General features: G+C 39.1%; 3 protein-coding genes across 3 annotated transcripts; 2 read left to right on the top strand and 1 right to left on the bottom strand.

Annotated features, from left to right (window-relative positions):
• The first annotated feature begins 4,922 nt into the window (after positions 1-4,922).
• LOC131013658 (uncharacterized) lies at positions 4,923-6,420 on the top strand. Its single transcript, XM_057941784.1, has 5 exons — positions 4,923-5,062; positions 5,238-5,367; positions 5,449-5,772; positions 5,883-5,990; positions 6,085-6,420. The coding sequence occupies exons 1-5, from the start codon at positions 4,923-4,925 to the stop codon at positions 6,418-6,420; spliced, it is 1,038 nt and encodes a 345-aa protein (XP_057797767.1).
• Positions 6,421-13,099: 6,679 nt separating this feature from the next.
• On the top strand, positions 13,100-16,452 carry LOC131012459 (protein STABILIZED1-like). The gene has a single exon (XM_057940411.1). It carries the CDS (start codon positions 13,236-13,238, stop codon positions 16,308-16,310), a length of 3,075 nt encoding a protein of 1,024 aa, XP_057796394.1. The 5' UTR covers positions 13,100-13,235; the 3' UTR covers positions 16,311-16,452.
• Positions 16,453-19,180: 2,728 nt separating this feature from the next.
• LOC131012467 (putative pentatricopeptide repeat-containing protein At1g12700, mitochondrial) lies at positions 19,181-21,431 on the bottom strand. Its single transcript, XM_057940423.1, has one exon. The coding sequence runs from the start codon at positions 21,208-21,210 to the stop codon at positions 19,375-19,377; it is 1,836 nt and encodes a 611-aa protein (XP_057796406.1). The 5' UTR covers positions 21,211-21,431; the 3' UTR covers positions 19,181-19,374.
• Between the last annotated feature and the right edge of the window lie 1,025 nt (positions 21,432-22,456).

Raw genomic sequence — 22,456 nt, forward strand, 5'->3', positions numbered from 1 at the left:
CTCCCAATCACGGTGTCTTAGGTGATTCAGTTCGAATCTCTCATTCACGGTGTCACAAGTGATTCAATTCGAGACGCGTTGGACTCCGTCTTCCTCTGCAACTCTAACAGATTGTACAGCCGAACCAGATCTACTTCGTGATGCCGGTCTCACGGCTATATCTCCCGTATTAACTTATGTTAAAATGTAAAAGAAAGAGGTTAATTGCACCTAAGTATACAATTTTTTGGTCTTTTTTTGTTTTTTTTTTTGTTGCATATGAACGAAAAATTATGGCTCTAAATGTATGAACTTTTAATTGTTCTAATTTTTCACATGAATATCAATGTTATTATGGCTAGGTGATGACTAAAATGATATAGACATTCAACTACATTGATTATTACATGAGCGTTTAAGTCATGTAAATATTTCAAACGTCTATCTCAATATTAATTTGAGGCTGGGCAATTGAAAGAATAATTTAAATTGGTTTAGAAAGAAAAAGAAACAATTTAAATTAATGTACAAAACTAGAATTAAATGAAATTTTGTGTATTTAGGAGGAAGTATTTAGACATCTTTATCTTTCTTTTCAAAATCGATACCTCAAATTGGATCATAAACTAAGATTCGACATTTCTAGAGTTCATCGGTGAAGGCCACCACCATTTGGTTGAGAACTTGAAATTGTGGTCTTTGCTCGACGCAATCTTAATCAATTGGTGGCGACCTATTGGGAACCTTGTGGAATATCCTAATCCTTGTTTTGATGATACCAAAATTCATAGGTCATAATTGTAATAGACTAGAACGGTTTTGAACTTAAGTATTAGAGTTCGGTTCTAGTTTCGCTTGCGGTTCTGAAGACTAAAGACTAAAGACTGAAGAACGAAGGATTGAAGACTGAAAACTGAAGTTACCAACTGAAGTATCAGTTGAAGAATCAGTTCGGAACTGATTACTTAATGCGTGCCGCGTGGACTCAGCGGACTAATACTAAAGTCAAGTATCAGTTAAACATTCTTCCTCGAATTGAACTTCCAACGTTCAAAGGAAGCCACGTACTCAAAAGTACAGCCGCATTAAATGCAGAGATCTCAGGATCTTCCTCTCTCTCTGCAGAGGTCATTCCTATTTGGTGGCTACTTTTTCAGAGACGTCACATCTCCTGCTCTTCAAGATAGCCGTTCCCACCAAACAAGGAACCTCGAAGATTGAAGCGTCAGCCCAAATTCAAAATGCTCTCTAACGGAAGAAATCTTGAAGACGTTCTCCGCCAACGGATCTATTCAAGACCTCTCCTACAAATAGCGTTCGAGGATCACTTCAATCTTCACCGATTCAACGACATAAGCTGAAACTCTACCAAAATAGTTTCTCAGCCAAAAGCTTAACCTCCACAAAGCTTGAATCGAAGAAGAGAATTCCAAAGCCAAAATCAGGCACTACTGATTACACACATTCTCTTAGACCTTAGGCAAACCTCTGTTTACCCAGAAGCCAAGGTCAAACTTGCTCCAAAGAACTTGTTCTTTGAAGTATAGTTGGCAAGTGTTCAAACCTCTTTTCGAAAGAAAGAGCCGAGTGTTTGAGTGATTCGGAGTTCAGGAAGGTACTCTGACTCTGAGAAATCTTAGCGCGGGTTGTGCTAAGTGTGAGAAATCCGACACGAGTGAAGTGTGGGTACTGAAGAAGTGGTTTCTTCAGTGGTACGGTTGTGTGCACCCGGCAAGCACACGGTTCGGTTTGCAGTGCACCAGTTAAGCACTTGCGGAGTAGATTGTTGGTCTGATCAACCGACCGTGGATGTAGGAAGTGTTTTCCGAACCACGTAAAAGTTTCTTTGTTATTTACAGCTTTCAGTTTTACATTCTTACTTGTGTTGTTTCAATTGATAAACTGAATACTGAATAACCGCAAAGAGAAACCTAAGACTAATAACGTGCTCAACCGAGGCTATTACGAAACAAAGTTTATTTCCGCTGCGTATGATATCAGTCTGACTGATCTATCCTCTGATAGTCAGGAAGAGTGCTATCATCTCTGTTTTAGAAAACTCGACTAAAGCCCTTACGTGCATCAGTTAAGTTCCAGTAACTTAACTGATAACTCCTTACTGAAGAGTCTTCAGTATCATTCGTCAACCCTGTTTGGTCAAAACTCTTTTCAGTTAACAGGCGTCATAGTTTGCATGTAAAGTTTCGTTTTGATCTCTATCTTGAGATCCCTCTGATTTGAGGAAAGAAAAATAGCCCATAGGTGTATTCCCTCCCCATACACCTATTCGAGACCCTCCGGACCTAACACGACCTTTGACGATGAACTCTAAAATTGTGAAATCTCAATCTTAATTAATTGGTGGCGACCTTTGACTATGAATTCTAAAATTGTGCAATCTTAATTTGAAATCCACTTTTGAGAAATATGTGTTTGGTGGAAGTGCAATGAATAGGGGTGGCAATTGATCCGATTCGATTTTAACCAATCGATTTTTCGGTTAACTAGAACCGAATAAGGACAATTTCACTAATCGATAACCGAATCGATTAGCGATTTGGTTAACCAATTAACCGGATCGGTTATGATTAATCGTAAATAACCGGTTTATTTTTTATTTTTAAATACTCCTTCCATCCCAATAATAGTGTCCAATAACTTTTGGGCACGAAGATTAAGAAATGTGTAAAAAGTAGATAAAATGTGTTGGTGGAAATTATTTAAATATTAGGTATAGAGAGAGAATATATTATCAAAAAGGAATGAAAGACTTGTATTGGGACATCCCAAAAAGAAAAGTGAGATATTACTATTGGGACAGAGGGAGTATATGCTTTCATGAATATGGCTGGTAATTGGTCCGGTTCGATTTTAACCAAATCAATTTTTCGATTAACCGAAACTGACTAAGGGCTATTTCACTAACCACTAACCGAACCGATTAGCGATTTGGTTAACCGATTAATCGAATTGGTTACTGTTAATCGCAAATAATCGATTTGTTTAATTTATATATATATATATATAGGGGAAGCTAAAATAAAAACTAATTTTAGCCTATAAAATAGGAACAATTATAGGCGTTTAGATCTTCAAATATGGACGGATGGATTTTAATGTAATTACATTATCTAATTAACGCCACATTAGCTTATAGGGCAGAGAAGTCATTTCAGAATTTCAATAATTATATTCCCTTAAATGAATGGATTACGTTTAAGTAAATATTCAACATTCCATAATTATCTTCCCCTTAAATGAATGATGTGTCTTAGTTGCACGAATTATTGAAAAGTAAATAAATATATTTATTAACTAATTAATATGCAACTCTGTACGAATTTTGCATTAGTAATGTATGAATTATTGGATTATGAATTAACTAAAATGCAACTTTGTACGAATTTTACATTAACAATGTATGAATTATTACTAAATAGGTTTTCTAACAACTCTGTAAGATTTTTACTAGCAACATTGTACGAATTTTGCATTTACAATGTATGAATTATTACTAATATTTTATTACATTTAATCAAATTTCTTTTATTCTTTCTATAGTTTTGAAGAACATTTATCCAAAATAAAAAGTCACTTCTTCTGCTTACGTACGAATTTTTGCATTAACAATGTATGAATTATTGGATTATGAATTAACTAAAATGTAACTCAATATGAGTTTTGCATTATCAATGTATGAATGATTGGATTATGAATTAACTAATATTCCCTCCGTCCCACGAATCTTGGCCGTCCCATGAGTCTTGACACATTTCTAAATAAGGTAATAAATTATTACCTTCTCTCTCCTACTTTATCACTTTTATTATCTTCTCTCTCATACTTTATCACTTTTATACTTTATTAACTACACACTTAAAATACTAATCTACAACTCCTTAATTTTCGTGTCGAAACCAAACGTGTCACGATCCGTGGGACGGATGGAGTATGCAACAATGGACGAATTTTACATTAACAATGTATGAATTATATAACAATTCTGGGAGGAACATGAAAATAAATAGATCGTGGCAAATCATGTTTATTGATTTTATAAATTTTAAAATTTGATAATTTTTTAACTTTTTTGTTTAGAAAATGATAGTCGTAGGAAGAAATAAGTCATTCATTTGTTTTTGTATTTTTTGGGAAATGATTTATGTATTACAATAAAATGCAGAAAAATATAGTCAAACCATGACATATATTTTTTTCCTTAGTAAATGAGCGTATATATTGGAACCACTACAAAAAAGCGCCGATTTACCGGTGGCAGCTCCGCCGCCGGCGATTACCAGCGGCTTTTCGACGGCGGAGCGGCCGACCCGTAAATTTTAAATATATGGCTTAAATACCGGCGGTAAAATCGCCGCCGGCGATCACCGGCGGCCATGCCGCCGGTAAATATAAAGGCCGCCGGAAAATGTATATTAAATTATTTTTTTTAATTTAACAATAGCGGCGGCATGTGCCGCCGGTGATTAGCGGCGGCTACATTGCCGCCGGTAAATGAGAGTGCGGGTCGGGCTTTAGCGGCGGCAATGGGCCGCCGCTAATTTTGAAGCCCAAATTCGGGCTTCAAGCCCTAACTCTGCAAATTCGGACATTGACCCACCACTTCTTGTTCATCCCTTCGGTGGAATCGTTAACATTGAAGATGACGATGAACCAGAAGACGACGACCAACCGTTGACATCTGATGACGACGACAGTAATGATGATGACAGTAGTGATGATTAGAAATAATTGTAAATGTACAATTTGGAATATTTGGCAATGTATTTGTTTATGCTTGTTATTTTTTGTGATCAGAAACTTCATGCAATTCACATACTGTCTATACTTATCTGAATCAATTTATGTGACAGTCTTGTTATTTTATTTGATAATTGTATACCGGTTGTGTCTATACTTATTTGAATCAATTTGAAATAGGTACCATGTCTCATCGTAGAGGGCTTTTGGGGTTTGGTAGTCGGTCTTCTGGGCCTGAGCAGGAGCGACAGTCCTCCTCAGGCTCTGGGCCGTACATTTCTGCGACTCCAGAGAGTTCCACTCCACAGACCGTTGCTGCATCTGGGTCTAGAAGGCCCAAAGGCCGATCAGTGGCTTCGATTAGGGCCGATTGCGCTAGGCGCAATGGGAGGATCCTCTTCTAGAGGAATACTGATGGGTAAGTATTTTAATTTAAATCATTATTTGTCTATACCAAGTAATTTTTTAAATTATTTTGATATATTGGAATACACATACAGTAACTTGATCGAGCCCCTGGGGATCTCCACCAATTGCACGAACTCGTTTAAGAGGATTCCGAACCCAGGCGGGTACACGTGGAAGTTAACTCCGCCAACGGTGCAGGACTTGTATTTTGAGGAATTCAAGGTAATTGAATTTCTACTATGTATAAATTTATCATTATATATTGTTAAAATGTTATATTAATTTAACCAATATATTCAATAGAAAGAGTTTACTTGGAACCCTGATGATGAGGCTGATGTGAAAAAAATATGGTTAAAAAATGTCCGCAAAAGGTACAGTGACAACATGAGCGAGTATAAGAGACAGCTCAAGGAGAAGACCGAGGCAGGGGAGATGATGGAGACACCGCTGGGCATGTCCGACACCTTTTGGACGGGACTCAATGCATACTGGGATCAAGATGAGGTTAAGGCCGTTTCCAGGCGCGCACGTGAGAACCGATACTCTGAGCCCGATGGAGTTGGTACAAGGATCAGCCGGCACGTTGGAGGGTCTCAGTCGAGTCGTATTCTGCAGCAGAGTCTGGTTAGTAATTATCAATTAAGTATTTATCTAAGAAATATAAATATTAATATATACATATATATATATATATATTATATTACCTTATTTATCTTATATAAATGCATGAACAGCTCTTGGATGGTGAAGTCCCCCCGACTACATCTATCTACAACACTTTCCTCCGCCTACACATGCTCGCAGATGGAACTTTTGTGTCAAAAAAGGATGCCAAACTTGATGTAAATGTTTATGTTTGAACAAAGATTAATAATACATAGTAAAATGTATTTATTTTATAATAATTGTGCATTGTTATGTATGAATTAAGCGAAGATTCATCGCGTTGCTGCTGAGACAGGACGAGAGGACCGACTCGATGAGGTCTACTTGGAGCTCGTACGTCCCGGTAGGTCACGACTCTATGGCACTGGAAGTGCCGGTGTGAGCCAGTTTAGTAGGGGGTCTACTAGCAGTACAGGGTCTTCCCAGATGTCTCAGCGGATGTATGAGACTCGGATCTCCACACTGGAGGAGCGCCTCCAAAGGGCTGAGGAGGATAGGGCGGCCCAAGAAGCAGCACGTGAGGCCGAACGAGCAGCACGCGATGCCCTTGAGCAGCGGATAAGTCAGTTCGAGGAGATACTGAAGCGGTCGGGTCAGCTACCTTGAGCATCACTTCTATGTATCTATATCATGTTGAACTATTTTATTTATGTTATGTTTCTGAACAAACAAAATTACACTTGAACTTTGTTTAACATTTGTGTTTTGTTGAACAATTTAATTGTTTTATGTTTTCACATCGTCCTATTTATTGTGAGTGAATTCAAGGTATGTAAATGAATTCAAAATACATTATAATTACAAAATGAAAATACTTATGCTCTATAACGTAGATTGATAAAAAAAATAATAACATATTAATTAATAAATAAATATATTGTTTCGACATAAAAATAAGGACATATATGCAAATGAATTCAAAAATACATTAAAATTATCAAATTAAAATACTTATGATTAATAAACTATATTGATAAAAAAAATTTAAAAATAAATATTTATTTGCCATAAAAATAAGGGCGGCACGAGACTGATCCGTAATTAACAACATCATTGGATATCATCTCGTCATATTCAAATGTTATAAATATATGATATATATTGTATATTGAAATAGCCTTTAAATGATTTAATAGGTAATAGATATATCAATTATACGAGTGTTCTCTACTGGGGACAATTCAAAAGGAACTTCAAGGTTAAGCGTGCTTGACTTAGAGCAAAACTAAGATGGGTGACCCACTGTAAAGTTCGTCTAAGGTTTGAAATACTGTATAAATATGAAAATATTGGTGGATATAAATAAATAAGATAAATAAGATAAATAAATAAAATAAATAATTTAAATAATTATACAATTTAAATAATTGCCGCCGGTAATTAGCAGTGGCAATAGCCCGCCGGTAATCACCCCACATCGGTGACATCGGTGGTTGGTGGTGATCACCGGCGGCATATCTACCGCCGGTAAATATCCGTCCAAACACTTGAGTTCCCCGACAAAATCTACCGGCGGCACTGCCATCAGTAATCTCCGGCGACTAAGTTTCGCCGTCGGCAATCAAATCTCTGACGAGATAATTGCCGGCGGTAACGGGCCGCCGGTATTTGCATCGCCGGCGACCGCCTCTTTTTTACCGGCGAGAATTGCAGCCGCTAATTTCAATTTTTTTTTGATATGGAAAGTCATAATTCCAATTTCGATTATGCCCTTTGATTGAAAATCAGTATGCATTTTAAGATGGAAGACTACGAATTAATGCAATATCCCACAATTTAATCAAGATCGTTAATTAGCAGTAGATCTATGGCCATAAATTAGTCCTATTTTATAGTATAAGGGGAGTTTTCTGTATAGCCTTCCCCTATATATTATATATAGGGTCAGCTTCAATGGAGACCACTTCCCTATATAGAGAATAGAGACCAAATCAGAGCCATTGATCTCACCAAAATCAATGAATCAGATTAATCCGAAATCTTCAAGTTTAGAAAATCCCGTAAATTCCTCATTTTTCAATTCTGGGAACCAACGAACATTATTATGAATCTACGAACATACTAATGTTCGTCGATGTGTTCGTATAAAAAACAAATGAACATACTAATGTTCGTATAAAAACAAATAAACATAATTATGTTCGTAAGTTCATAATAATGTTCGTTGGTTCCCAGAATTGGAAAATGCGGAATTTACAGGATCTAAACTTGAAGAATTCGGATGAATCTGATTCATTGATTTTGGTGAGATCAATGTCTCTGATTTGGTCTTCATTCTCTATATAGGGGAGTATATATATATATATATATGGAAGAGTTCAATGGAGACCACTCCCCTATATAGAGAATGAAGACCAAATCTGGTTCCTTGATCTAACTTAATCTAATGGTGGTAATTTAATTGATTAAATTTATTAATTTTCATTTATTTTATAATCAAAAGGTTAAGCATGTCATTTTCTATTTAACCCTAATCTCACTCCTCCAACCTCTCTCTCTCCCTCGACCTCCCTCTTGCTCCCTGACAGCAGCAGCGGCCGTCCAGCCCCCACCAGATCTGGCGCATGGTTCCTTTTTCGATCGGCAGAAACGATCGCCGTCGCCGCCACCGTGACAGGCAGCAGCAGTCGGCAGGCCGCCGCCTCCCCTGCTTCCTCTCTCCCTCGACCTCCCTCTTGCTCCCTGACAGCAGCAGCGGTCGTCCAGCCCCCACCAGATCTGGCGCATGGTTCCTTTTTCGGCTGGCAGAAACGATCGCCGTCGTCGCCACCGTGACAGGCAGCAGCAGCCGGCAGGCCGTCGCCTCCCCTGCTTCCTCTCTCCCTCGACCTCCCTCTTGCTCCCTGACAGCAGCAGCGGCCGTCCAACCCCCACCAGATCTGGCGCATGGTTCTTTTTTCGGCCGGCAGAAACGGTCGCCGTCGCCGCCACCGTGTTCATCGATTTTTTTGTACTGTGTTCGTTGAAAAATAAATGAACATGATAATGTTCGTAGAAAAACAAATGAACATACTAATGTTCATCAATATGTTCATAGGAAAACAAATGAACATACTAATGTTCACCTATTATGCTCATTGACGGATCAAGTCCCAGAATTGGAAGAGAGTAATTTTTGGGATTTGTTCAACCAGATGCCATAATTCGTGGATTTGAGTGGACGTTTTTGCCCTTTTTGGATTAAATAAATGTAATTAACCATTATTTAATTACATGAAAAATCAAATCAGGAAATAATCTGGATCATTGATTGGATTGAGATGAATGGCCTTGATTTGGTCTTCATTCTCTATATAAGAATTGGTCTCCATTGAATGCGACCCTATATATATATATATATATATATATATATATATATAGGGTTAGGTTTAATGAAAAAGACCTAAATGTAAGACAAATTTTTTCGTTGAACATGCGTGAACATATACAATATTTTTGGGGGTTCTGGGTTTCGACCCCCCATATATTCAACGGAAAAATCCGTTGAACATGGTGTGAATAAATCATGTCCGTTAGATTAAATAAGATCAACGGATGAGATTACTTCTCTTTTCTTTCTTACATTTAGACCTTCTTCATTGAACCTTATATATATATATATATATATATATATATATATATATATATATATATATAGGGTATGAACCTACAGAGAACTACATTATTTGTCAGAACGTGAGAACCATCAAATCTAATGCATTCACTGTAAAAATTAATGCATTCGCTGTTAAAATTAATGCACTAAAAAAATAAAAAAAAATTGCTCCATTCAGGATTCGAACCCAGGATCTGCATTCATCTAACAAGATGATACATCCACCGTAGATCTTGATAATCGAATGGCTGAAAATGATTCTCTGTTCTTTTTTTATTTATGGTTCTTTCTTGAACCTCTCTCTCTCTCTCTCTCTCTATATATATATATATATATATATATATATATATATATATATAGGGTTGCGCTAAAATAAAACCCAAGCTTAGCCTATAAAATAAGACTAAATATAGACGCTTGATCTATTTGTAATGGACGGCCAGATTTTATTGAGATGTAATATATGCCATAATTGCAGATTTGGAGTAGGGGATAAGAAAGTAATTACCATTTTTCTTTAACTATCATCTCCATAAATAAAGGGATCACGTTTCCATCATTATCTCATTCCATAATCTACGAAAATGGAATCCTCTCCATATGATTCGGATTTATCGCACCATGATATATTCAATATTTCATGAACTAAATTTAGCTATTAACTAATATTCACGCTACTAGTTTGTATGGAAAATCCATGAATTTATTTCTATATGATCCTTTAAGTCCATGAATTTTACATCTTTTCTGTACGAATATTTTAAATATATGTACGAATATTTTAATGATACCTGTATGAATGTTTTTGCTCATTTACATCGTTTCTGTATGAATTTTAAGCATTCCATAATTCATACAAAATAATAATTTATTTAAACAAAAAACAATTCATGCAATCAGATTATCCCAAAACCTAAAAATTCATACATAAACCAAAAATAATTCACGCAACAGATAAAAATTCATACATAAACCCTTCATCTGTTTGAAATAGACGGTCATATTATGTTCATGAATCAACACGTATTTATTCATGCAGGGACTGTGTTTTGATTCATGGAGGGACTGTGTTTTAGTTATGCTCATGGATTATTTTGTTTTTCATAATTTTTATTTCTGGAATATGTACTTGAATATATTTCCATCTACATTAAGCTCTTTATGATCTCTTTCATATCATTGCAATTCATGAATTTTATATTATGTCTGTATGAATTCTTCACTTAAACAATGCTCATTTCTCTAAAATTTATGTTTTTTCATTTTACTTGGCAAAATCGCGACATAACATGAGTCATCCTAATATTTGAATTCATCATTCTTTAAGATGGGCTTCCAATGTTGCACTTATTCACTAAAATGTATAAATATTTATCTGCCAATCGATGAATTAAACAACTCATGATCTACATCAAATCTTACCAATGCATGAATTTAACTAACAGATTGTATGAATTTTTCCTGTTTCAGATTTAACTTTATGGAATAAGAAATATATATATCATGCATAGTGTAGCACGAAAATATTTCAATCACATCAATTATCAAACTACTGAAATGGCGTCACTCCCTGGAATAAACTAATATGTAATAATTGCAAATCTTAAATTTCCTATTTAGTTGTTGCTTGAGGCTACAATAATTCATACGAAAATCAAAATAATTCATACGTAAACCAAAAATAATTCGTACGCAAATAAAAAATAACTCGTACGAAAATAAAAAAATAATTCACGCCTCATCATCCCCAGTTGAACGCCGAACATAGCGCCGCCGCCAAATACAGACGCCGAGCAGCAGTGCCGCCACCACCACTGCTCACGCCTCTTCACACCTGCAGGTATATCTCTCACGCCTCTCACATCAGGTTTCTTCGTCGTTCATCCTCGCACCACCCCTGTCCGCCTCTCCTGCACATAGTGCCGCCACCAGATCCAGACGACGAGCAGCAGCGCTGCCACCACCACTGCTCACGCCAATCCATCCCCGTCCATTGCCGCGTCGTCCAGATGCGATTCAGAACCACCGCGCCACTCTTCACTAGGACGTGCGACGACAACCATCCTCTACCTGTGCCGATTGTCAGGTGTTTCTGGAACAAAAAAACTTTTCCAAAAAAATAATAGAGAACATGCGATTCATCTCACCCGATGTATTACCCTTGGTCCGCGCCATTGTCGTCGCCTTGTAAACGGAATCAGAATATCACACTCGACGGAAATGGATGAACTCTAGGTTCTACTCCTCCACTGGCGCTCTTATTTGGTTTTAGAGAATATGAGAAGATGAGTTTTTGATTCAAATCTTCAATTCCCTAATTAATTGTGAGAGAATCGGAAAGTTGTGGGTGTAGATATGGAAGGTCAACATAATATGTCAATAATACCCTTCTGTGAAACAAACGTATGAATATTTTGTTTTATCTAATGAACTATGCAATCTACCTAAAAATTAATCCAAACCGTTGATTACCATATTATCAACGATCATAAATAAGTCTTATTTTATAGGCTAAGGACAGTTCATTGAATAGCACTACCCTATATATATATATATATATATATGTTTCAATTGCTACTTAAGGGATTCAAACATGTGCCCTTAGAAAGAAGAGGTGGTCTCCTGTGCACCCAGATGCAAAATGACACTAACATTTACACTAAATGATACTAACACTAACATTATCTTTAAATGACACTAACACTATCTTGTTTTACAAATGACACTATCATGTTATATAAATAACATTGTCGCGAAATGACACTAACATTAAATAACACTATCATGTTATCGAAATGATACTGTACATCCGGGTGCACAGAAGAATTTGTGTAGAAAAAAAGGGTAAAGTCTTATCCACTCCACCACCTCATTATTTATATTTACACATAATAGAAAATTATTTTATAAAAACTTGTAGGAGTAATTATTTTCCATTACTTGATTTTAATTTTAATTTTTTGAATAAAATATAATATTTTAATTATTAATTCGATTAATCAGGTTTAACCGATCGATTACACTGATTAACCGAATTTTAGAGAATTTGATAACCGAAACTGAACTGGTGAAAATCGATTATCGATTAACCGATTAACTAAAAATGAGGTGGTCTTAGTTACAATCGGATTTCACTCACACTCAGACCCTGACCCGCATTTTGATCCGAACCTGCATCTGACCTGAACCGTGTAAATGACACTATTCTGGGTGTGGGTCAACCTGGTTGTACCCAAGTGTTTGTGACTAAAATTTTTGTTCAATTACAATTATAATCGATTAACAGAAGCCGTTTTACCAACCCTAGTAACGAATACAATGTGATTAATTATAAACTATTAAGTCCTTGAAGAAAAGAAAATTATAAATTACCGAGGATTGAAATACAATTCAATTAATAAAAATTTTCCCTTTTAGTAATAATTAAGTTGCGTGTTCGAGCAACGGAATAATAAAAATCATTAGTTATCTACTTTAAAAAAAGAAATTGGAAAAAATCTAATTGATTAGTTAGATTGATTAAAATGAAAATTGTTTGAGCAAATTAAATACATATAGTCACATACATGTAACTAGTAGTGTAATTAATAGTAATTGAGTTAATCATGGCAATATATAGTTTAGAGTCGGTTATTTACGATTATATTTTGACAAGAAAAAGTATAAAAGAAAAAGGAAATAAAAAATCGGCTATATGCGATTATAGATACACACACACTATCTCTCGCAAACACTCCGATTACTACGTCGGAAAAGCCTTCTTCTCCGGCGATTTTGGCCGCCTCTCTTTCCCCTTTCCCCCAATTTTACGGTTTAAACCCTAAATATGGTGTTTGTCCAATCCCCTTTCCACAAAACCCTAACCGTCAATCTTAATCCTTCGACTACCACTTTACAGGCCCTCAGCCTCCACCTCCAGCGCAACCACCTCATACCAATTTCTCAGCAGCGCCTCTACCTGTCGCCGCGCCTCCTCTCTAATCACGAAAATGCCGCCGTGTTCCTGTCCGATTTGGGGGTTTCCCCAAATTCAACCCTAACCCTTCACATCCCTTTCCTCGGCGGTATGCAGGCGCCCGTGGCTCCCAAGGTCAGGACCGACTTCCTCAACACGAAGCCGCCTCCGAATTACGTAGCCGGGCTAGGCCGTGGAGCCACCGGCTTCACTACCCGGTCCGATATCGGTCCGGCCCGAGCCGCGCCCGACCTTCCTGACAGATCCGCGGCGGCGATTGGTGCTCCAGGGGCCCCCGGCGTCGGCCGCGGCCGCGGGAAGGGAGCCGGCGAGGAGGAAGAGGAGGAGGAGAGCGAGGAGAAGGGGTACGACGAGAATCAGAAATTCGACGAATTTGAGGGGAACGACGCCGGATTGTTTGCTTCGGCGGAGTACGATGACGAGGACAAGGAAGCGGATGCGGTGTGGGAGGCGATTGATAAGAGGATGGATTCGCGGCGGAAGGATCGGAGGGAGGCGCGGCTGAAGGAGGAGATTGAGAAGTATCGAGCTTCGAATCCAAAGATCACGGAGCAGTTTGCCGATTTGAAGAGGAAATTGTACACGTTATCGACTGAGGAGTGGGATAGCATACCGGAGATTGGGGATTACTCGTTGAGGAACAAGAAGAAGCGATTCGAGAGCTTCGTTCCGGTCCCGGACACGCTGTTGGAGAAGGCGAGGCAGGAGAAGGAGCATGTTAGCGCCTTGGACCCGAAGAGCAGGGCGGCCGGTGGGACTGAGACGCCGTGGGCGCAGACGCCGGTCACGGATTTGACTGCAGTTGGTGAAGGGAGAGGAACTGTGTTGTCGTTGAAGCTTGATAGATTGTCTGATTCTGTATCTGGATTGACAGTGGTGGATCCTAAAGGTTATTTGACAGATTTGAAGAGTATGAAGATCACTAGTGATGCAGAGGTTTCTGATATAAACAAGGCGAGGCTGTTGCTCAAATCTGTAACGCAGACGAATCCGAAGCACCCTCATGGCTGGATTGCAGCAGCTAGGTTGGAGGAGGTGGCAGGGAAGCTGCAGGCAGCTCAGCAGTTGATCAGGAAAGGGTGCGAAGAATGTCCAAAAAGCGAAGATGTTTGGCTCGAGGCGTGTCGCTTAGCCTCCCATGCTGATGCCAAGGCTGTGATTGCGAGGGGTGTGAAGGCGATTCCGAATTCGGTGAAGCTGTGGATGCAGGCAGCGAAGCTTGAGCTGGATGATGTGAATAAGAGTAGAGTGTTGAGGAAGGGGCTCGAGCATATCCCGGATTCTGTAAGGCTTTGGAAGGCGGTGGTCGAGCTTGCTAACGAGGAAGATGCGAGGCTTTTGTTGCAGAGAGCTGTGGAATGCTGCCCGTTGCACGTGGAGCTGTGGCTGGCTCTTGCTAGACTAGAAACGTATGAGAATGCGAAGAAGGTGCTGAATAAGGCGAGGGAGAAGCTCTCGAAGGAGCCTGCGATATGGATCACTGCGGCCAAGTTGGAAGAGGCTAATGGGAATACTAGCATGGTTGGGAAGATTATAGAGAGAGGTATTCGGGCGTTGCAGAGGGAAGGCGTTGAGATTGATAGAGAAATGTGGATGAAGGAGGCTGAGGCAGCTGAGAGAGCTGGCTCTGTTGCTACATGTCAGGCAATAATTCACAACACGATTGAAATCGGGGTGGAGGAAGAAGATAGGAAGAGGACTTGGGTTGCTGATGCAGAAGAGTGCAAGAAGAGAGGCTCGATTGAGACTGCGAGGGCCATCTACGCCCATGCTCTCACCGTGTTCTTGACGAAGAAGAGCATATGGCTGAAGGCTGCTCAGCTCGAGAAGAGCCACGGCACCCGGGAATCTCTGGATGCGCTGCTGCGAAAGGCTGTTACTTACATACCACATGCGGAGGTTTTGTGGCTCATGGGTGCAAAGGAGAAGTGGCTTGCTGGGGATGTGCCCGCTGCTCGGGCAATTCTTCAAGAAGCATATGCTGCAATCCCTAACTCGGAGGAGATCTGGCTTGCTGCGTTCAAGCTTGAGTTTGAGAATCACGAGCCAGAGAGGGCGAGGATGCTTCTTGCAAAGGCTCGAGAGAGGGGAGGGACGGAGCGAGTGTGGATGAAATCCGCGATTGTTGAGAGAGAATTGGGGAACACTGCAGAGGAGAGGAGATTGTTGGATGAAGGGCTGAAGCTGTTCCCTTCGTTTTTCAAGCTCTGGTTGATGCTCGGGCAGTTGGAGGAGCGTCTTACTAACTTGGAGCAGGCGAAGGAGGCGTACGAGTTGGGGCTGAAGCACTGTCCAAACTGTATCCCTTTATGGCTCTCACTTGCTCACTTGGAGGAGAAAGTGATTGGTTTGAGTAAGGCTCGCGCGGTTCTGACCATGGCTAGGAAGAAGAACCCTCAGAACCCTGAGCTCTGGCTCGCTGCAGTGCGAGCTGAGTCCCGACACGGGCACAAGAAGGAGGCCGATATCTTGATGGCAAAGGCGTTGCAGGAGTGCCCGACCAGTGGGATCCTCTGGGCTGCGTCCATAGAGATGGTGCCTCGGCCCCAGCAGAAGACGAAGAGCAGGGACGCGTACAAGAGATGCGGGGACGACCCTCACGTCCTCGCTGCTGTGGGGAAGATATTCTGGCACGATAGGAAGGTTGACAAGGCAAGGTCGTGGTTCAACCGGGCTGTGACGCTGGCTCCGGATATTGGGGATTTCTGGGCGCTGTACTACAAATTCGAGCTCCAGCACGGTGGCGAGGATATGCAGAGGGATGTGCTGAACAGGTGCGTCGCGGCAGACCCGAAGCACGGGGAGAGGTGGCAGGGGATATCGAAGGCTGTGGAGAACTCGCATCAGCCTACGGAGTTCGTGCTGAAGAAGGTGGTGGTTGCGATAGGGAAAGAGGATCACGCAGCTGAGAATGGGAAGAACTAAATTAGGTTTTTTTTACCTGAATGCTGCTGAGTTTAGTGTAACAATGTAAGGTGTTTGTGAATTTTGACATGTTTTATGTTATGATATTGATGATTTTTGTGGATTTGGTGGCTCTTATTTGGTTACTGGCTGATTTGTTTCTTGAGTAATTTTACTTTTGTGATGTCATTAGTCTTTTTTGCTGCGTGGGCTGTTTGGTTTGGTGGATTAAACAGAATTTAAGTTTCATAATAGTGTCACCTAGGATTTGTCTTGTCCCATGAATCTTGACATCTCCTATGATTAAATTAGTCTTGAGCTACCTCAGATATTTCCATTGGCTTTCTTCAAGTATTTCATTTACAACATCAATTAAATTGCTCTTTAGAAAAAAAGTGTACTTACTAAATAAATTAAAACACATTAACACTAATATTCTTAGTGGCCTATAGTCCTATTAGTTAGAGAAGCATAGTGTTCACAAGCTGCGCTTCGTTGTCAATTAAATTGCTCTTCACATACTTGGAAATCCACTTCTTGGATTTGTATTTATTATTATTATTATTATTATTATTATTATTATTATTATTATTATTATTATTATTATTTCATCTATTTTCTAATTAAACTTGGTGCCTAGTAGAGCTCACGAAAATGGCCTAGCTCGATGGGCCAAATCGACCTGCCCAGATTTAAGATTGGGTTGGGCTCAATAATTAGAGACCCAAAAAAACTCGGGTCCAAAAAGTCCGATACTATTAAGACTTTAAATATGTTTAAATATTTCGATAAATAATTATTATCGAGTTTTCATTTATGTATCATTGTGTTTGATCTACGATAATATGATGGACTGGGTCGAGCTGACCCAATCTGGCCCATTTGCCAGCTCTAAATTTGTATCCTTGATTTGCACATGGCTGTTGAAACAAATTCTTTGCGAATTTTGGGATTTGTTATACACATGAATGAATTCTCATAGTTACCATATATAGAAATGCAAAGAGCACCATCAACAAATTATTGAGCTCATCTGAATATCAACAATATAATTTTCCACCAATTTATCATTTGTAGTGTTCAAAATATGCGACAAGACAATGATATCTATGGTAGGCCTAAAAATTTGTCACCCTGTATAATTTCTTCGAAGAAGTTGAGGCTCAATAATTTGAATGATAATCAACCAAGCCAAACTATACTTGAAAAACTCATTCATCAAAATTTCCATAAATTAACAACAGATGAATCACAAGCCCAATAAAAAAACCAATTCTTGACATTCCTTTTTTTTTTTATATATATATATAACAGGCACAACCTAATGCTATATATACTCCATATGAATGAAAACAGAATGATCCAAGTAGTGGCAAAACAAGCAAGATGAAATGATGAATAACCAAAAATTTGAAACAAACCTGATGATCAATGGAAACCCCTTGAGCCTTTGGACTGACAGAGCTCAAGCTTCCCCTTGGCCTCCAGCAGCAGCCTCTCGACTTCCTCGAGCTGGCACTACTCATCCAAATATTCCCAGAAAACCGAGTCGTAAGCTTTTTCAAAATCCACTTTGAACACCATTCATTCCATTCTCTTTTGGACCACAAAATCAATTGATTCATTAAGTACCAAAATATTGTCCAAAATCTGTTATGTCTTCATACATATAATCGATCCGCCTTTTGCTGCGATACTCTGCATATTATGTTTCCTTACGAAAAATGAGCGATACCCGTTTTGTTTTTTATCTTGAAATTCCTGATATTTACGAAGTTATGACGATGTTGACGTTTTTACCCTTGGGTTAATTTATGATGATTTTCCTTAACACTTTTTCATATAAGCTTCCGCTTGATGTTCGACCTATTCTTCTTATCTTTTATTCTTTAAAAATAGTCGTATCGATACTCGTACCCCGCTATTACTAGCGTCGGGAATCGGGCTGCGACAGTTCCCCACAAAGGCACTTTGGTTTTCAGATACAACTGAGCCCACCACTTTTGCTAATCTATTAGCCAAAATTTTTGCCAAAATCTTGTAAGTGCATCCGATCAACGAGATTGGATGGAAATCAGAGGTTACTTGAGCCAAACTTTTCTTGGGGATCAGAGTTACAAAACAAGGATTCCCACCTTTAACAATTCTTCCTGTCTCATGAAACTCCTCCAAGAACTTCATCACATCACCCTTGACGATATGACACATTTTCTTGATGAAATTGAAAGTAAATCCATCAGGTCCCGGACTTTTGTTACCACCGCAACTCCACACAGCTTTTCTAACTTCTTCTTCTAGAAAAGGTGCTATGAGAGAGGTATCGAGTTTCTTAATGACCATATTTCTAAGGGAGAGTCCCTAGGACCCTAGCTGTGCGATCTTGAGAACTGAAGTTTAAAGTGATTAAACACAGCAGCTTTGACACCATTAACATCTTCGACCCAAACATTATTGACAAGAAGACCATCAATTTTATTCCAGTTTTTCCTGTTGTTGACGCACCTGTGAAAGAAAGAAGTATTTGCATCTCCTTCTCGAATCCACTGAACTCTCGACTTTTGGAAGGTATTGCAATCTTTGATTCGCCGAAGCTGCCACCACTTTGACTTCGCCTCTTTCAATTCCTCAATTTCAGCTCCTCGTTGTCGGGGACGTGCATAGAAAAATGATAAATGCATAAAAGCTTAAAGCATATGTTTTCTAAAGAGTTCAAAGTCACCTTCTGCAGTAGTTTGAATCTTGTTAAATTCAACATGTCAAATTAATGAATTATGGAACTATACATTTTATAATATAAGCCCCAAGTCTCGAATGAATTCTACCTGGAGAACAAAAGCCAAGCCAAAATACAGTTAAATTAGATGATAATCCACATACCAAATAGAAAAATGTTTGCAACAGTAAACAGAAGAGTCCCATTCAAAGAGTGAATGATATCAAAGTGTCTCCCATTTCAAATCCTAGTCATATATGATAAAGCTATAAATTCAAGCATTCAAAATCATCATAACATAGTGATTAAACAAACAAATAAGCACTTAGTTTCTGGTAAAATAATTCTTCAACTTCTAACACAATATGACACCTATTTAGAATAGAGGTCCTTTCGTACGAGTTTCTTAACCTTGTCAAATAGAACACTATCTCTACCTTCTCTTGCCACATGCTCAATCCACATTGAAAAAGTAGTTTCGTCAAGTGTGAAACCCCTTGCATCCATCTCTTCCAATAGTGGAATTGCATCACCCGTCTTGTTCCTTTTGAGAAGACCTTGAACTAAAACATTGTACGTCACATTATCTGGCAAACAACCGTTGTTTACCATTTGCGTCATCAAATCCCTAGCCTCCTCAATCTGCTCATCTACGCAAAGTGCACCGATAAGGATTGTATATGTTACTACATTCGGCAGCATACCTTTAGATGGAAGCTCATTGAACAGATCTTTTGCTTCTTTGACTTTATTATTGTTGCACAATCCCTCAATGAGAATATTGTATGTTACTATGTTGGGAATGATGCCTTTATCTTTCATGGTATGCAACACTGAAAATGCTTCAAAAATACGACGAGCTCCACACAAACCATCCAACAAAACACTATAAGTCTTTATATTAGGAGACATATGTAGAGCTTCCATCTCTTTGAACAGCTTCAAGCCGTCTTCAGATTTGCCTTCACGAAATAAGGCCTCTAGCATTATGGTATAAGAAACCACATTGTGCTTTAACCTTTTGTAGGGAATTATGGTAAAAAGATGTGAAACTTCATCGACTTGCCCCTTTTTGCAATACCCATTCATCAAGCTATTGTAGCTTATGATATCGGGCTTAATTCCATAGTTCACTGCCAATTGGAAAATGTGTTCTGCATTGTCCATTTTTCCTTGCATACAATATCCGTTAATCAATGCATTGTATGTGACAATGTTGGGTTGAGCATCAATCTCCTTCATCGATACCAGCATATGCTCAGCCTCTTCCACCTTTCCATCTCTGCACCAAGCATCCACAAAGATATTACACGTCCAAACATCTGGGCAGACCTCATTAGCTATCATCTTCTTTAACATGTCTTCACCCTCGCCCATTCTTCTCCTATTGCATAACCCCCCAATTATTGAATTATACGTCACAACATCGGGTGAAATCCCCTTATCACCCAAAGAGGAGAAGAGTTGCAGAGCATGGTCCACCTTTCCATCATTGCATAGACCATCAATGACTGCATTGTAAGCATAGACATCGGGTTTGCAGATTCCCTTTTCTTTTTCCAGTGAGCAGAGCAAATCAATTGCCATGAGAGTACATCCAGCTTTGCATAACCCATTAATCATAGTACTATACGTACGTTCATTGTGCTCACACAGTTGGTACACCGACAGCTTCCACAACACTTTAGCCGCCTCTGGGATCCTTCCAACAAACAGAAGGCCTTTGATGAGAGTGTTAAATGTTACAACATCAGGCTCGTACCCACGCTTGAAAAAAATGCCTAAGATCGCAAACCCAAAATCAGGTCTTTTCAGTCGGCAGTAGCAATCAATCGCAATACTCAACGTGTAGTGATCTACGGGAGCATCTCTTTGAAGCATTTTGTCGAACAGATGAAGTGCAGCCGAGTATTGTTTCAGCTTGACCACACTGGTCAGCAGTTTATTGAAATTTATAACAGAAGGAAGCGGCTCCGTTCTCATCATATCCCGAAATAGAGCGACTGCATCATTGGGCTCACGTATAGATCCAAAATCAAATATGGGATAGGCGGAGAAGTGTCTAATTTGGCAGCTGGCATTATCAAAATTAAGACTGGGTACAAGAAATGATTGATAATGTGGAGAACCGATGGCAAAAGTGGAGAATTTAGACGAAAAATTTGACAAAAATCTACCGAAAAATATGGCTGCGTGGTTCGACCTCATTCTTGGGATAGTTTTGTAGGATTTCAATTGGAATCTGAAGAATTGGGGAAGGTCGCTGTTGAAGAAGGAAAGATAGGGTTTTCTGAGAAGAAAGGTGAAAAACGAGTTTTGCAGTTTTTGGGGAAGAGAGGCGAAGTGGAAGTGGTTATTCCGATTAATGGTGAGCCGTTGGATGTTGTTGATCGAATCTCGGCCGTTTAAAGAGTAATCGCGTTTAGGTATTGAAGAAAACGCATTCATCCACTATTTTGTAATTTATGTTATCATCTTCCAAAAGCATCTCTCAATTTTATTTTAAGTAATCAGATTTAGCTCCTCTAAAAATATGATTATGACTTTCATAATTAATTTTTGAGTTTGGCTCGAATTAGAACATGAATTCATATATAAATATATTTTTTTGTGCTTGAACTTAAACTTTGCTAAAACATACTCTTTCCGTCCCACGAATCTTGACACGTTTTCCTTTTTGGGCCGTCCCACGAATCTTGACACATTTTCAAATAAGATAATAATTATTACATTCACTCTCATATTTTATCACTTTTATTACTTTCTATCTCCTACTTTATCACTTTTATACTTTATTAACTTACACACTTTTAAGTGAAATACACTATATATATTTCTCACAATTTCTCTATGTTTGATAGGCTTGACAAATAATATTCCAAGCCCGCATTAATGGCCAAGCCCGCTCCAAACACACTATTCACCTTAGAAAATACAACTCTCCCCCACCCCCAGTTACCGTTTCTATACTTCAATAGTGTTATAGATTAAATTTTGAAAGACAAAAATAATCATGGCCTCCTACACTTGTAACCCGACAGAAATCTTGAAGGTAAGGTACCAGGAGTGAGGCGGCGGCTCTTTGCTTATCGGAATCCCGACCGCCTTCGTTGGAATTCAAGAAGGCGGTGGTACCCGCCATGGATTTCGCTGGAAATTGAAGTAGAATCGTCGTCGCTGCCACAAACCTCCACCCCCACCGCAAAAATGCCCACAAAGAAATCGAGAATTGGTTTTGTGAATATTTGTGAATTGATTAAAAAAAATCGTGAAAATTTGTGAATTTGGTTTGTCGGGAGTTGATTGATAGACTTGATTCTCGTCATATTGAGATCGACAATTGGGGTAGTGATGGTGGTTTTCTTGTGAAGACGGAAGACATGAATTTGGGGGTAGGGAGGGGCGAGGCGGCGCTGGAGGGAAGGAGGTAGGTGGCGCTGAGCCATTTGGGTTG

This window comes from Salvia miltiorrhiza, chromosome 2 (genome assembly GCF_028751815.1).
Source record: "Salvia miltiorrhiza cultivar Shanhuang (shh) chromosome 2, IMPLAD_Smil_shh, whole genome shotgun sequence".
Taxonomy (NCBI): domain Eukaryota; kingdom Viridiplantae; phylum Streptophyta; class Magnoliopsida; order Lamiales; family Lamiaceae; genus Salvia; species Salvia miltiorrhiza.